Source organism: Salmo salar, chromosome 01 (assembly GCF_965601325.2).
Source record: "Salmo salar chromosome 01, fSalSal1, whole genome shotgun sequence".
NCBI classification, from domain to species: Eukaryota; Metazoa; Chordata; class Actinopteri; order Salmoniformes; family Salmonidae; genus Salmo; species Salmo salar.
Genome location: NC_138291.1, coordinates 112,741,362 through 112,758,193, shown reverse-complemented (window position 1 = coordinate 112,758,193; position 16,832 = coordinate 112,741,362). Strand labels below are relative to the sequence as shown.

General features: G+C 43.5%; 1 protein-coding gene across 2 annotated transcripts in view; it reads left to right on the top strand.

Annotated features, from left to right (window-relative positions):
• Window positions 1–7,276, top strand: part of LOC106577378 (polymerase (RNA) III (DNA directed) polypeptide A) — a 111,909-nt gene extending 104,633 nt beyond the window's left edge. For both annotated transcript variants that reach the window (XM_045687468.2, XM_045687464.2), the window contains 5 exons: window positions 1,887–2,051; window positions 2,719–2,883; window positions 3,309–3,440; window positions 5,317–5,449; window positions 6,178–7,276. In XM_045687468.2, coding sequence (XP_045543424.1) covers window positions 1,887–2,051; window positions 2,719–2,883; window positions 3,309–3,440; window positions 5,317–5,449; window positions 6,178–6,326 — 744 coding nt within the window. In that variant the 3' untranslated portion in view covers window positions 6,327–7,276. The remainder of the gene's footprint in view (window positions 1–1,886; window positions 2,052–2,718; window positions 2,884–3,308; window positions 3,441–5,316; window positions 5,450–6,177) is intronic.
• Window positions 7,277–16,832: the final 9,556 nt, after the last annotated feature.

Sequence of the window (16,832 nt, the reverse complement as noted above, 5' to 3'; positions counted from 1 at the left end):
ACACAAGCTCACAGAATGGGACCGCCGAGTGTTGAAGCTTGTATCACGTAAAAATCGTCTGTCCTCGCTTGCAACACTCACTACCGAGTTCCAAACTGCCTCTGGAAGCAACGTCACCACAAGAACTGTTTGTCGGGAGCTTCATGATATGGATTTCCATGGCAAGAGCAGCCGCACACAAGCCTAAGAACAATGACAAGCGTTGGCTGGAGTGGTGTCAAGCTCGCCGCCTTTGAAATTTGTAGCAGTGTAAACGCGTTTTCTGGAGTGCTGAATCACGCTTCACCATCTGGCAGTCCGACAGACGAATCTAGGTTTGGCAGATGCCGGGAGAATGCTACCTGCCCCAATGCATAGTCCCAACTGTAAAGTTTGGTGGAGGAGGAATAATGGTCTGGGGCTGTTTTTCATGGTTTGGGCTAGGCCCCTTAGTTCCAGTGAAGGGAAATATTAACATTACAGCATACTGTTCTAGACGATTCTGTGCTTCCAACTTTGTGGCAACAGTTTGGGGAAGGCCATTCCTGTTTCAGCATGACAATGCCCCTGTGCACAAAGTGAGATCCATACAGAAATGGTTTGTCAAGATCGGTGTGGATGAACTTGATTGGTCTGCACAGAGCCCTGACCTCAACCCCATTCAACACCTTTGGGATGAATTGGAACGACGATTGTGAGCCAGGCCTAATCAACCAACATCAGTGCCCCCGACCTCAGTAATGCTGTTGTGGCTGAATGGAAGCAAGTCCCCGCAGCAATGTTCAAACATCTAGTGGAAAGCCTTTCCAGAAGAGTGGAGGATGTTATAGCAGCAAAGGGGGGAACAACTCCATATTAATGCCCATGATTTTGGAATGAGATGTTGGATGAGCAGGTGGCCACATACTTTTGGTCATGTAGTGTATATTCATTCTAATTCTGTGATTATTCTATTAGTTCTAGTGACTATTCATTATATTTCTATATGCCTATTCTATAATTTATATTTGTGTGGGTATGAACTACTGGGAGGGATGAAAGGAAATAAACTGTTTTGGTTTCAGGACATCTGCCTTTGATCTTTATCAGGTGGCATTTTAGAGGAAAAAGGTTTTGTAGTCTGCATCGTCCCAGGTCTGCCAGTTTAGACAGGAAGTCAGACAGGAAGTCAGACAGAAGTCAGACCGACAGTGGGACTTTGTCAGTTTGACAAGAGTAGGATGCAGCTCCACAGAGAGCAGGGCTGTTCTTCACACTACACTAACTGTGCATTGGATTGTTCTTTAAAGGATGGGTTTTAAATGAAAGGGTTGTTTTATACTGTAGCGTGGCCTGACCAGTAATCAGGCAGGTCTGGACGTAGTTCCATCCACCCCAACTCACTGTAGAGAAGCCTGGGATGTTTGACTGTTCAACTGTGTGTGCATGTCTTTCTCTCTCTTTTTCTTTCTCTCTCTCTGTCTCTCTGCCTCTCTCTCTCTCTCTGTCTCTCTCTCTGTCTCTCTCTCTCTGTGTCTCTCTCTCTCTGTCTCTCTGTCTGTCTGTCTGTCTGTCTGTCTGTCTGTCTGTCTGTCTGTCTGTCTGTCTGTCTGTCTGTCTGTCTGTCTGTCTGTCTGTCTGTCTGTCTGTCTGTCTGTCTGTCTCTCTCTCTCTGTCTCTCTGTCTCTCTGTCTCTCTGTCTCTCTGTCTCTCTCTCTCTCTCTCTCTCTGTCTCTCTGTCTCTCTGTCTGTCTGTCTGTCTGTCTGTCTGTCTGTCTGTCTGTCTGTCTGTCTGTCTGTCTGTCTCTCTCTCTCTGTCTCTCTGTCTCTCTCTGTCTCTCTCTGTCTCTCTCTGTCTCTCTCTGACTCTCTCTGTCTCTCTCTGACTCTCTCTGACTCTGTCTGACTCTGTCTGTCTCTCTCCCCAGGTGAATGCAGAGACAGTCCGCTACTCTATCTGCATGTCTAAGCTGAGAGTGAAGCCTGGAGACATAGCTGTACACGGGGAGGCAGTGGTCTGTGTATCTCCCAGGGAAAACAGCAAGAGCTCCATGTACTACGTCCTCCAGTCTCTAAAGGATAACCTGCCCAAGGTAAGAGTAAAGCTGCGGCCCAAAAGGCACCCTATTCAGCCCACTACTTTTGACCAGGGCCCGTATTCCCTATATATAGTGAACCACTTTTGACTGGGGCTCTGGTCTAAAGTATTGAACTAAAAATGTTAATCTTGTGTCAGTCTTCAGGCAGGTCTCACGATGGATTATTTTCATGAATTGTTTCTTTCATGATATCAACAGAGGCTTTGTGATTAGAAATGCATAGAATTCACCAGGCGGGTAATGCTGCCAAGCCTCTGTACAGTTCATTATAGTGTGTTCCCTCTCTCCTCCCTCTCTGTCTCATCTCTCCTTTCCTCCCTCTCTCTGTCCCCTCTCTCTGTCCCCTCTCTCCTCCCTCTCTGTCTCATCTCTCCTTTCCTCCCTCTCTCTGTCCCCTCTCTCTGTCCCCTCTCTCCTCCCTCTCTGTCTCATCTCTCCTTTCCTCCCTCTCTCTGTCCCCTCTCTCCTCCCTCTCTGTCTCCTCTCTCCTTTCCTCCCTCTCTCTGTCCTCTCTCCTCCCTCTCTCTGTCCTCTCTCCTCCCTCTCTCTGTCCCCTCTCTCCTCCCTCTCTCTGTTCCTTCCCTCTCTCCTCCCTCTCTCTGTCCCCCCTCTCTCTCTCTGTCCCTTCTCTCTTCTCTCCCTGTCTCTGTGGTGCTGCTAGGTGGTGGTACAGGGTATCCCTGAGGTGTCCAGAGCTGTCATTCACATCGACGAGCAGACCGGCAAGAACAAGTACAAGCTGCTGGTTGAGGGAGACAACCTACGCAGCGTCATGGCAACCCACGGTGTCAACGGCAACAGGACCACCTCAAACAACACCTATGAGGTAACTAGACTGTAGAAGCCCCTCCTCCAAAAACAAACAGCAACATATTATCGTCCCATTTATTGATCGAATTTCAAATGATCATCTCATTGATTGGCCTGAACCAATTCTTTCTATGACAACTGTTGTTGTAAAAGAGGGGCTTAGTTAATTAAATGAATTGATTGAATTCCCCAATGCCTCTGTGCCGAGAACCAACTGACTGTTCTTTCCTCCAGAACTATCTACTTTCCCCGCGGCGGGGATCCTAGTTTGATCCCAGCATGAGCCTTACGCATTTCTGTTCCCTCTGCTCTGTCTCCCTGCTGCTGCTGCTCCTCCTATCCTACCATTTAATCAATCATACAAATATCAGTTTGGAATTCTATTCTCCTTTAAAAAAAAACAGATCTAAACAGAATCAACTGATTGTCTCTGTTTCCCAGGTTGAGAAGACGCTTGGTATCGAGGCTGCTAGGTCCACCATCATCAATGAGATCCAGTACACCATGGTGAACCACGGCATGAGCATCGACAGGCGACACGTCATGCTCCTGGCAGACCTCATGTCCTATAAGGTCGGTGAAAAGATGAACCATGTTTTATTCAAAGACCAATAATATTGAGCAAGTTTTTTTTTTTATTTGTATTGTGAATGCAGATGAAGTCCTCTGCAGTTTAGATGCAGCAGGGTTGCAAAATTCCTGGAACTTTCAATAAATTCCCTGGTTTTCCCGAAATCCTGGTTAGAGGATTCCCGTAATAAATCATGCAACCAGAATCATGCAACCAGGATTTCTGGAAAAACTGGGAATTTATTGAAAGTTCCCAGAATTTTGCTAACCTGTGCAGGCCTACTCTCAGCTAATGTCATATTTTACATGTGTTTTCCATTGAAATACAGTACCAGTCAAAAGTTTGGACACCTGCCTCCCGACTGGTGCAGCGGTCTAAGGCACTGCATTGCAGTGCTAGCTGTGTCATTACAGATTCTGGTTCGATTCCAGGCTGTGTCGCAGCCGGCCGTGACCGGGAGACCCATGAGGTGGCGCACAATCGGCCCAGCGTCGTCCGGGTTAGGGGAGGGTTTGGCCGGCAGGGATGTCCTTGTCCCATCGCCCTCTAGTGACTCCTGTGGCGAGCCGGGTGCAGTGCACGCTGACACGGTCGCCAGGTTTACGGTGTTTCCTCCGACACATTGGTGCAGCTGGCTTCCGGGTTAAGCAGGCATTGTGTTAAGAAGCAGTGCCTCAGCGATGGGACAAGACTGTAGCTACCAATTGGATATCACAAAATTGGGGAGAAAAGGGGTGTAAAAATAAATATATATATATTTAAAAACTTTAAAAAAAAAACATGTTTGGACACCTACTCATTGAAGGATTTTTCTTTATTTTTACTATTTTCTACATTATTGAATAATAGTGAAGACATCAAAACTATTAAATAACACATATGGAATCATGTATTAACCAAAAAAGTGTTAAACAAATCAAAATAGATTTTATATTTGAGATTCTTCAAAGTAGCCACCCTCTGACTTGACAGCTTTGCACATTCTTGGCATTCTCTCAACCAGCTTCATGAGATAGTCACCTGGAATGCATTTCAATTAACAGGTGTGCCTTGTTAATTTTTTGAATTTCTTTCCTTAGTTCATTTGAGCCAATCAGTTGTGTTGTGACAATATAGCCATATTTGGTAAAAGACCAAGTCCATATTATGGCAAGAACAGATCAAATAAGCACATTACTTTAAGACAGGTCAGTCAATCTGGAAAATTTCAAGAACATTGAACGTTTTTTCAAGTGCAGTCGCGGAAACCATCGAGTGCTATGATGAAACTGGCTCTCATGAGGACCGCCATAGGAAAGGAAGACCCAGAGTTACGTCTGCTGCAGAGGATAAGTTCATTAGAGTTACCAGCCTCAAAAATTGCAGCCCAAATAAATGCTTCACAGAGTTCAATTAACTGAACTTTAAATTCTCTAGCAACAACTCTGTTGGACATTCCTGCAGCCTGCATGCCAATCGCATGCTCCCTCAACTTGAAACATCTGTGGCATTGTGTTGTGTAACAAAACCGCACAATTGAGTGGCCTTTTATTGTCCCCAGCACAAGGTGCACCTGTGTGTGTAATGACCATGCTGTTTAATCAGCTTCTTGATATGTCACACCTGTCAGGTGGATGTATTATCTTGGCAAGTAATAGGGTTATGCAATATGATAATGTAATAAGATCATGTAAAGGGTTATGCAATGAGATAATGTGATATGATAATGTAATAGTGATATGAAACGGGATAATGTAATATGATAATGCAATACGATAATGTGGTAGTGTAATGTGATATGGTTATGCAATCAGATAATGTTGTATGATAATGTCAATGGATATGCAATAGGATAATGTATAGTGTTATGCAATTGGATAATGTATTTGCCATCCATAGGGTGAGATCCTAGGTATCACCAGGTTTGGCCTGGCTAAGATGAAGGAGAGCGTGTTGATGCTGGCGTCCTTTGAGAAAACTGCCGACCATCTCTTTGATGCTGCGTACTTTGGTCAGAAGGACTCAGTCTGTGGTGAGTTTCAGGCTTCCTCTTTCTATAGCAGAATTACAGAAATACAGCTACTTGATAACAAAGAACACACTGGCTTTTTGTTGTCTAAAAAACATCTGTCCTTTCCACAACTTCTCTCATTCATTTCACTGATCTGAAATAACTAACTAGCCACTTGTCAAGTGTTTTCACAGCAGATGAATGGGGAGGAGACAGAAGAGAGGTCGGATGTCCAGTCATTGAGAAAGATATCCCAGACACGGCTGATTGAGCTCAATCTATCTCTCTGTCTCCTCTGGTTCCAGGTGTATCTGAATGTCTCTCTGTCTCCTCTGGTTCCAGGTGTATCTGAATGTCTCTCTGTCTCCTCTGGTTCCAGGTGTATCTGAATGTCTCTCTGTCTCCTCTGGTTCCAGGTGTATCTGAATGTCTCTCTGTCTCCTCTGGTTCCAGGTGTATCTGAATGTCTCTCTGTCTCCTCTGGTTCCAGGTGTATCTGAATGTCTCTCTGTCTCCTCTGGTTCCAGGTGTATCTGAATGTCTCTCTGTCTCCTCTGGTTCCAGGTGTATCTGAATGTCTCTCTGTCTCCTCTGGTTCCAGGTGTATCTGAATGTCTCTCTGTCTCCTCTGGTTCCAGGTGTATCTGAATGTCTCTCTGTCTCCTCTGGTTCCAGGTGTATCTGAATGTCTCTCTGTCTCCTCTGCTTCCAGGTGTATCTGAATGTCTCTCTGTCTCCTCTGTTTCCAGGTGTATCTGAATGCATCATCATGGGAATCCCCATGAACATCGGTACAGGACTGTTCAAGCTCTTACACAAGGCTGATAAGGACCCCACGCCACCCAGGAGACCCCTGCTCTTCGACAGCGCCGACTTCCACATCCCCTTGGTTACATAGTAGAACCCTGGACTCATGTCTGTCCCAGTAGAACCCAGGACTCCTGTCTGTCCCAGTAGAACCCAGGACTCCTGTCTGTCCCAGTAGAACCCAGGACTCGTGTCTGTCCCAGTAGAACCCAGGACTCGTGTCTGTCCCAGTAGAACCCAGGACTCGTGTCTGTCCCAGTAGAACCCAGGACTCGTGTCTGTCCCAGTAGAACCCTGGGCTCGTGTCTGTCCCAGTAGAACCCTGGGCTCGTGTCTGTCCCAGTAGAACCCTGGGCTCGTGTCTGTCCCAGTAGAACCCTGGGCTCGTGTCTGTCCCAGTAGAACCCTGGGCTCGTGTCTGTCCCAGTAGAACCCAGGGCTCTGTCTGTCCCACACCCAACATCTAATAATGTAAAATAATATGGTCATTTAGTAGATGCTTTAATCCAAAGGCAGCTACAGTTACATAGTGGCACGTCTGCAGTATATGTGGCCATTGCGGGAATCAAACCCACAACCCTTACTGTACTGATCTGATCAAGGCACTCTCACCTCATTGTATATGCTTCTTTTGCTATCAATGAGTGTGTGTGTGTGTGTGTGTGTGTGTGTGTGTGTGTGTGTGTGTGTGTGTGTGTGTGTGTGTGTGTGTGTGTGTGTGTGTGATGGAGCAAAGAGAGCATGGGGCACATACACAAGGAGTGCCTTAACGTGAAGCTTTTGTTTTCTCTCCATGAAGCTTCATATAACCTCTTCCTTTGGCTTTCTGTTTATTGTGTTATTTTATACCACTTCTTCTCATTCACAGGACTACAGAGAGAAGTGCCTGTCAAAACGTCTCCAGCTCTTCCACAATGGAAGACTGATGTTCACCTGTTTTTATTTGTTTAGTCATGGCCTCATGTGGACTCATGTTCCTCGTTTGTTTTCCATGCTTTCCCTTTCTGAATTTACAATAAAGTGTGCTTGACGCTGGAAAGAGTGAAGCGTTGAAGTCACTGATTTGATTAGAAATATGGTTTGATGTTGTTCACTGGCTGAAAGTAGCCTGTTCCCAGGTCTGTAAAGTATGTGCTTGAGCCAACTCTTCTGACTGTCATTGCCACACAGCTTTGTTATGCCCTTCATGTTTGGTTTGACACTGATTGAACAACCTTGAGAGGAGTTGGCTGAAACACAGAGCCATTTGGAGCCTGGTTACAATGAACCCTGTGTATACTATATGATGGCCTTGGATGCCCAGGCTTCACTCCTGATGTCTCTTAAGGTGAGGTTACTATATGGTGACTGTTCTCTAAAACCTCAATCAAAGTGGCTTTTTGTGTTTACTGCTGGCTTGGTTTTTTTCAGTGTTTAAAACACCCCTCTACTGTATGTATGGATGTCTATATGGATTAAAACATCCCTCTACTGTATGTATGGATGTCTTTATGGTTTAAAACATCCCTCTACTGTATGTATGGATGTCTTTATGGTTTAAAACATCCCTCTACTGTATGTATGGATGTCTTTATGGTTTAAAACATCCCTCTACTGTATGTATGGATGTCTTTATGGTTTAAAACATCCCTCTGCTGTATGTATGGATGTCTTTATGGTTTAAAACATCCCTCTGCTGTATGTATGGATGTCTATATGGATTAAAACATCCCTCTGCTGTATGTATGGATGTCTATATGGATTAAAACATCCCTCTGCTGTATGTATGGATGTCTATATGGATTAAAACATCCCTCTACTGTATGTATGGATGTCTTTATGGTTTAAAACATCCCTCTACTGTATGTATGGATGTCTTTATGGTTTAAAACATCCCTCTACTGTATGTATGGATGTCTTTATGGTTTAAAACATCCCTCTACTGTATGTATGGATGTCTTTATGGTTTAAAACATCCCTCTGCTGTATGTATGGATGTCTTTATGGTTTAAAACATCCCTCTGCTGTATGTATGGATGTCTTTATGGTTTAAAACATCCCTCTGCTGTATGTATGGATGTCTATATGGATTAAAACATCCCTCTGCTGTATGTATGGATGTCTATATGGTTTAAAACATCCCTCTACTGTATGTATGGATGTCTTTATGGTTTAAAACATCCCTCTACTGTATGTATGGATGTCTTTATGGTTTAAAACATCCCTCTACTGTATGTATGGATGTCTTTATGGTTTAAAACATCCCTCTACTGTATGAATGGATGTCTTTATGGTTTAAAACATCCCTCTACTGTATGTATGGATGTCTTTATGGTTTAAAACATCCCTCTACTGTATGTATGGATGTCTATATGGTTTAAAACATCCCTCTACTGTATGTATGGATGTCTTTATGGTTTAAAACATCCCTCTACTGTATGTATGGATGTCTATATGGTTTAAAACATCCCTCTACTGTACGTATGGATGTCTTTATGGTTTAAAACATCCCTCTACTGTACGAATGGATGTCTTTATGGTTTAAAACATCCCTCTACTGTACGTATGGATGTCTTTATGGTTTAAAACATCCCTCTACTGTACGTATGGATGTCTTTATGGTTTAAAACATCCCTCTACTGTATGTATGGATGTCTTTATGGTTTAAAACATCCCTCTACTGTATGTATGGATGTCTATATGGTTTAAAACATCCCTCTACTGTATGTATGGATGTCTTTATGGTTTAAAACATCCCTCTACTGTATGTATGGATGTCTTTATGGTTTAAAACATCTCTACTGTATGTATGGATGTCTTTATGGTTTAAAACATCCCTCTACTTTATGTATGGATGTCTTTATGGATTAAAACATCCCACTACGTATGGATGGTTTAAAACATCCCACTACGTATGGATGGTTTAAAACATCCCTCTACTGTATGTATATACACTGCTCCAAAAAATAAAGGGAACACTTAAACAACACAATGTAACTCCAAGTCAATCACACTTCTGTGAAATCAAACTATCCACTTAGGAAGCAACACTGATTGACAATACATTTCACATGCTGTTGTGCAAATGGAATAGACAACAGGTGGAAATTATAGGCAATTAGCAAGACACCCCCAATAAAGGAGTGGTTCTGCAGGTGGGGACCACAGACCACTTCTCAGTTCCTATGCTTCCTGGCTGATGTTTTGGTCACTTTTGAATGCTGGCGGTGCTTTCACTCTAGTGGTAGCATGAGACGGAGTCTACAACCCACACAAGTGGCTCAGGTAGTGCAGCTCATCCAGGATGGCACATCGATGCGAGCTGTGGCAAGAAGGTTTGCTGTGTCTGTCAGCGTAGTGTCCAGAGCATGGAGACAGGCCAGTACCAGGAGACGGGCCAGTACATCAGGAGACGTGGAGGAGGCCGTAGGAGAGCAACAACCCAGCAGCAGGACCGCTACCTCCGTCTTTGTGCGAGGAGGAGCAGGAGGAGCACTGCCAGAGCCCTGCAAAATGACCTCCAGCAGGCCACAAATGTGCATGTGTCTGCTCAAACGGTCAGAAACAGACTCCATGAGGGTGGTATGAGGGCCCGACGTCAACAGGTGGGGGTTGTGCTTACAGCCCAACACCGTGCAGGACGTTTGGCATTTTCCAGAGAACACCAAGATTGGCAAATTCGCCACTGGCGCCCTGTGCTCTTCACAGATGAAAGCAGGTTCACACTGAGCACGTGACAGACGTGACAGAGTCTGGAGATGCCGTGGAGAACGTTCTGCTGCCTGCAACATCCTCCAGCATGACCGGTTTGGCGGTGGGTCAGTCATGGTGTGGGGTGGCATTTCTTTGGGGGGCTGCACAGCCCTCTATGTGCTCGCCAGAGGTAGCCTGACTGCCATTAGGTACCGAGATGAGATCCTCAGACCCCTTGTGAGACCATATGCTGGTGCGGTTGGCCCTGGGTTCCTCCTAATGCAAGACAATGCTAGACCTCGTGTGGCTGGAGTGTGTCAGCAGTTCGTGCAAGAGGAAGGCATTGATGCTATGGACTGGCCCGCCCGTTCCCCAGACCTGAATCCAATTGAGCACATCTGGGACATCATGTCTCGCTCCATCCACCAACGCCACGTTGCACCACAGACTGTCCAGGAGTTGGCGGATGCTTTAGTCCAGGTCTGGGAGAAGATCCCTCAGGAGACCATCCGCCACCTCAGGAGCATGCCCAGGCGTTGTAGGGAGGTCATACAGGCACGTGGAGGCCACACAAACTACTGAGCCTCATTTTGACTTGTTTTAAGGACATTACATCAAAGTTGGATAAGCCTGTAGTGTGGTTTTCCACTTTAATTTTGAGTGTGACTCCAAATCCAGACCTCCATGGCTTGATAAATTGGATTTCCATTGATTATTTTTGTGTGATTTTGTTGTCAGCACATTCAACTATGTAAAGAAAAAAGTATTTAATAAGATTATTTCTTTCATTCAGATCTAGGATGTGTTGTTTAAGTGTTCCCTTTATTTTTTTGAGCAGTATATTTATATTATATTGTTTTCTAAATGTAGTATAATCAATTTATAAAAGGACTAACTATAATATTTAACCTTCCTTATAACTGTAAAATACATATTTGTATATTTAGTGTTAGAAAAAAATGTGCATATTTTTTAAAGGTCTCTCTTGATCAAAACATCTGCCCCCATCGCTGTGAATGTCTCACAGAGCTCTAGCATGGCTTCCTGAACTTGCCTTTCATATCATATTAATATTGTCATTTTACAACATATGTGTTTTTGTTTCCAATTATTTTAGATTACTGGCTATAAATCGATCTCTGAGGGACATCCCAGCATCAAGTGGTGTCAGATTTCAGAGGAGACATACTCCTGTGTCCGTGAGAATCAGGGCTACCGCTCAATGCAAGCCATTTCCATCTACGATGTTCACAGACCGATTTAGACACTAAAATGTCGGTCAGAACCGGTACCAGAGCCACGCAAGTCCCCTAAACGGGACTTTACATCTATTAATAAATCCTGCAATTCGTATATGTGAAGAATTTGGAAATGCTTAAGATCCTGTTCAATCTCTTTAACAGAGATGATATGAAGAAATCTGTTTCAAATATGACATGACTGCCGAAATGTCACAGTGACTTGAGGCTTGGAGTTCCACCAAACCAATATGGAAATGGGAGAACTGACAGTGCCTCTTGCAGATAAGAGCATTTTTAAACCACTGGGATGGTAGTACCCTCACACAGAGAACCTAATGGCTTCAACAGCAGGTAGGCTTTTAAGATAGTAATTAGTAGGACTAGTGAAATCAATAGCCCACAGGCCTCTGGTCTAAAGTAGTGCTCTGCAGGGTTCCATTTGGCATGCAGTCACTGTTTGCTGTTTTCTCACCATTTTGATGTCAACCGTAAAGCTGGATTTGGATCTATGGGCTGGTGCACTCCATCAACAGCAGGTGCATTTCAAGAGCGGCAAATTTGAATCCAAATAAATGTCAAAATTCAAATTTTTCAAACATACAACTATTTTACACCCTTTGAAAGATAAACATCTCCTTAATCTAACCACGTTTTACGATTTCAAAAAGGTTTTACGGCGAAAGCATAAATGTAGAGTATGTTAGGACAGTACATTTACAAGAGTTGTGTGTAATGTTTTGTCAATTCAAAGACAGGGTCACCAAAACCATAAAACCAGCTAAAATGATGCACTAACCTTTTACAATCTCCATCAGATGACACTCCTAGGACATTATGTTAGACAATGCATGCATTTTTAGTTCTATCAAGTTCATATTTATATCCAAAAACAGCGTTTTACTATGGCATTGATGTTGAGGAAATCGTTTCCCTCCAATAACCGGCAGTCAAGTCAGCAACACTAATTAAAATTAGAAAACATTGGTAAAATATTATATTGTCATTTAAAGAATTATAGATTGACATCTCTTGAACGCAATCAACTTGCCAGATTTAAAAATAACCTTACTGGGAAATCACACTTTGCAATAATCTGAGCACTGCGCCCAGAAAAATACGCGTTGCGATACAGACAAGCCGTCATGTTGGGGAGATCTAAAATCGAAAATACTATGTAAATAATCCATTACCTTTGATTCTCTTCATCAGATGTCACTTCCAGGTATCACAGGTCCATAACGAATGTAGTTTTGTTCAAAAAAGCTCATCATTTATGTCCAAAAATCTCCGTCTTGTTAGCACATGATCTAAGCCCGCCGGACTTCACTTCATGAACGAGGGGAAAAAATATATTTCCGTTCGTTCAAACATGTCAAACGTTGTATAGCATAAATCATTAGGGCCTTTTTTAACCAGAACATGAATAATATTCAAGGTGGACGAATGCATTCTCTTTTATAACGTATTGGAACGAGGGTACCCAACATGAACTCGCGCGCCAGGTGTCTAATGGGACATCATCGTTTCATGGCTCTTGTTCGGTCAGATCTCACAGTAAAAGACTCAAAACACTTTGTAAAGGCTGGTGACATCTAGTGGAAGCAATAGGAAGTGCCAAAATATTCCTCAGCCCCTGTGTTTTTCAATGGCATAGGTTTAAAGGTAATACAACACATCAGGTATCCACTTCCTGTCAGAAAATGTCTCAGGGTTTTGCCTGCCAAATGAGTTCTGTTATACTCACAGACACCATTCAAACAGTTTTAGAAACTTTAGAGTGTTTTCTATCCATATATAATAAGTATATGCATATTCTAGTTACTGGGTAGGATTAGTAACCAGATTAAATCGGGTACATTTTTTTATCCAGCCGTGCAAATACTGCCCCCTAGCCCTAACAGGTTATTAAAGGAAGTAATTACACACAGAAATGAGAACCAAACCACGTTCTTTTTTTTTTTTATCCAAATTTGAAACATCAACATAATCTTGGTGACACGTACAACAATAGACACACGATAAGCCCTTTTTACATCAGCAGTGGTCACAAAGTGCTTATCCAGCCTAAAACTACAGAGAAAGCAATGCAGATGTAGAAGCATCAACTCAAGTTCAACATTGAACTTATGGTCCAGTAATGAAATATAGTGTTGATAGCACATATATAGAAGCTTGTACTGAAAAAGTATTTACCTCTTTAACAAAATCTTATAGAAACATGTTTGTACAATTGTTCAATGATTAAAGTATTAGCCTGAGTGTCGGTCTATTTGTGTTGTTGTGTTAACCTACTTGTCACTCATTGTTTGGCTTGAACATGGAGTTGCATAGAGCACAAATAGATCTGGGACCAGGTTAATAATGTTTAGCTCTTTCAGTTAAATAAAATGGTCTTGATTCATTAATTGATTGGTAATTAGCCTCTTTATAATTAGATATTTCCACCATAGTGATTTCCATGGTACTGAGTATTCCACCTCCAAGACCTCTATTGAGTCTATTGTATTGTCTGTTGTGGAATGATCTGTAGTGAATCAATGAACCTGGCTTTCTCAGCATGCTGAATCAGGTAATAGTGAATCAATGAACCTGGCTTTCTCAGCATGCCGAATCAGTTAATAGTGAATCAATGAACCTGGTTTCTCAGCATGCTGAATCAGTTAATAGTGAATCAATGAACCTGGCTTTCTCAGCATGCCGAATCAGGTAATAGTGAATCAATGAACCTGGCTTTCTCAGCATGCCGAATCAGGTAATAGTGAATCAATGAACCTGGCTTTCTCAGCATGCTGAATCAGGTAATAGTGAATCAATGAACCTCTGTGTCCTTTCTATTTCAGAGCATTTTGATCTTTCTGAGGTGACCCTGTCTTATTTCATATTCAAAACCTGTCTTCACAATCTGTACTTCTCTGAGATGCCTGCAGTGCTTACCTTCATTTACAAGACAGTAGTTTTGTGAAAGTACAAATTAATGGACTAGCTCTCACTACCGGATGTACAGTTGAGCAGTAAGAGGTTTTGCCACCAGGATTTTGGTCTACCGTCTCCTAAACGACAGCTGCTTGCCTGCTAGCTGCCTGCCTGCCTGCTAGCTGCCTGCCTGCCTGCAAGCTGCTTGCCTGCTAGCTGCCTGCCTGCCAGCTGCCTGCCTGCCTGCTAGCTGCCTGCCTGCCTGCCTAGCTGCCTGCCTGCCTGCCTAGCTGCCTGCCTGCTAGCTGCCTGCTAGCTGCCTGCCTGCTAGCTGCCTGCTAGCTGTGGTGTTCTCTTCCTGTCAATAATAATAATACATATATAATTTGCATAGCACATTTCCCACGCTCAATGTGCATAAAGTTAAAAAGCAAAACAAAAAATCACATTTACATTACATTTTTTACATTTACGTCATTTAGCAGACGCTCTTATCCAGAGCGACTTAGAAATTGGTGCATTCACCTTATGATATCCAGTGGAACAACCACTTTACAATAGTACATCTATATCTTTTTTTTTTTTGGGGGGGGGGGGGGGTTAGAAGGATTACTTTATCCTATCCCAGGTAATCCTTAAAGAGGTGGGGTTTCAGGTGTCTCCGGAAGGTGGTGATTGACTCCGCTGTCCTGGCGTCGTGAGGGAGCTTGTTCCACCATTGGGGGTGCCAGAGCAGCAAACAGTTTTGACTGGGCTGAGCGGGAACTGTGCTTCCGCAGAGGTAGGGAGGCGAGCAGGCCAGATGTGGATGAACGCAGTGCCCTTCTTTGGGTGTAGGGACTGATCAGAGCCTGAAGGTACGGAGGTGCCGTTCCCCTCACAGCTCCGTAGGCAAGCACCATGGTCTTGTAGCAGATGCGAGCTTCAACTGGAAGCCAGTGGAGTGTGCAGAGGAGTGGGGTGACGTGAGAGAACTTGGGAAGGTTGAACACCAGACGGGCTGCGGCGTTCTGGATGAGTTGTAGGGGTTTAATGGCACAGGCAGGGAGCCCCGCCAACAGCGAGTTGCAGTAATCCAGACGATCAATCACAATACGTCAACACATTACCTAATGATGTTGAAGATGGACTTTAAGCAGATTAAGCCATTAAACATTAAAAGCTTGAATAGGTGTTGTGTTTTAAAGTGAGGACATTAAAGCTGCCTCCTTGACGAGTACAGGTAGAGTGTTGCAGAGCTGAGGGGGCCGCGTGAGAAGGCACTGTCACCCTTGCTGGGCTGGGTAGTGGCTGGTTTCACCAGGCTGTTTTAGTCTGATTATTGTAGGGTACGTCCTGCAAAATAGTTATTCAGAAGTTGGCATATGTACAGTGCCTTCGAAAGTATTCAGACCCTTTGACTTTTTCCACATCTTGTTACATTACAGCCTTATTCTGGAATGGATTAAATTGTTTTTTCCTCCCTCATCAGTCTACACACAATACTCCATAACAACAAAGCAAAAATAGGTTTTTAGAAATATTTAGACCCTTTACTCAGTACTTTGTTGATGGACCTTTGGCAACGATTACAGCCTCAAGTCTTCTTGGGTTTGATGCTACAAGCTTGGCACACATGTATTTGGGGAGTTTCTCCCGTTCTTTTCTGCAGATCTCCTATTATTTTCCGCTGAAAAACATCCCCACAGCAGGATGCTGCACCACCATGCTTCACCGCAGGGATGGTGCCACGTTTCCTCCAGACGTGGCGCTTGGCATTCAGGCCGAAAAGTTCAAAGTGTTCAATCTTGGTTTCATCAGACCAGGGTGCCTTTTGGCAAACTCCAAGCGGGCTGTGGATGTGCCTTTTACTGAGGTTGGCTTCCGTCTGGCCACTCTACCATAAAGGTCTGATTGGTGGAGTGCTGCAGAGATGGTTGTACTTCTGGAAGGTTCTCCCATCTCCACAGAGGAACTCTGGAGCTCTGTCAGAGTGACAATCGGGTTCTTAGTCACCTCCCTCACCGAGGCCCTTCTCCCCCGATTGATCAGTTTGGCAGGGTTGCCAGCTCTAGGAAGAGTCTGGTTCCAAACTTGTTCCATTTAAGAATGATGGAAGCCACTTGGGGACCTTCAATGCTGCAGAAATGTTTTGGTACCCTTACCCAGATCTGTGCCTCGACACAATCCTGTCTCGGAGCTCTAGGACAATTCCTTCGACCACACGGCTTGCACTGTCAACTGTGGGACCTTATATAGACTTGTGTGTGCCTTTTCAAATCTGAATTGACCACAGGTGGACTCCAATCAAGTTGTAGAAATATCTTAAGGATGATCAATGGAAACAGGATGCACCCGAGTTCAATTTTGAGTCTAATAGCAAAGGGTCGGAATACTTATGTAAATAAGGTATTTCTGTTTTATTTTTTATAAATTTGCTAAAATTTCTAAAAACCTGGTTTTGCTTTGTCATTATGGGGTATTGTGTGTAGATTGAGGGAAAATGTTTATTCAATCCATTTTAGAATAAGGCCGTAACGTAACAAAATGTGGAAAAAGTCAAGGGGTCTGAATACTTTCCGAATGCACTGTATGTACACTCAGAAAAAAGGTAGATAATCTAGTATAATGGTACATTTTTGTACCCAATATACTCTCAAAAACCATTTCAATTATCATATTTCCCAGCATGCACTATCGTAGGTTGATTTTTAGAATTGTTTGTTTCAATATGTCTGATTGATCTTATGCTACACAAAGATAAATAACATACTTTTTTTTAACTCATCCAA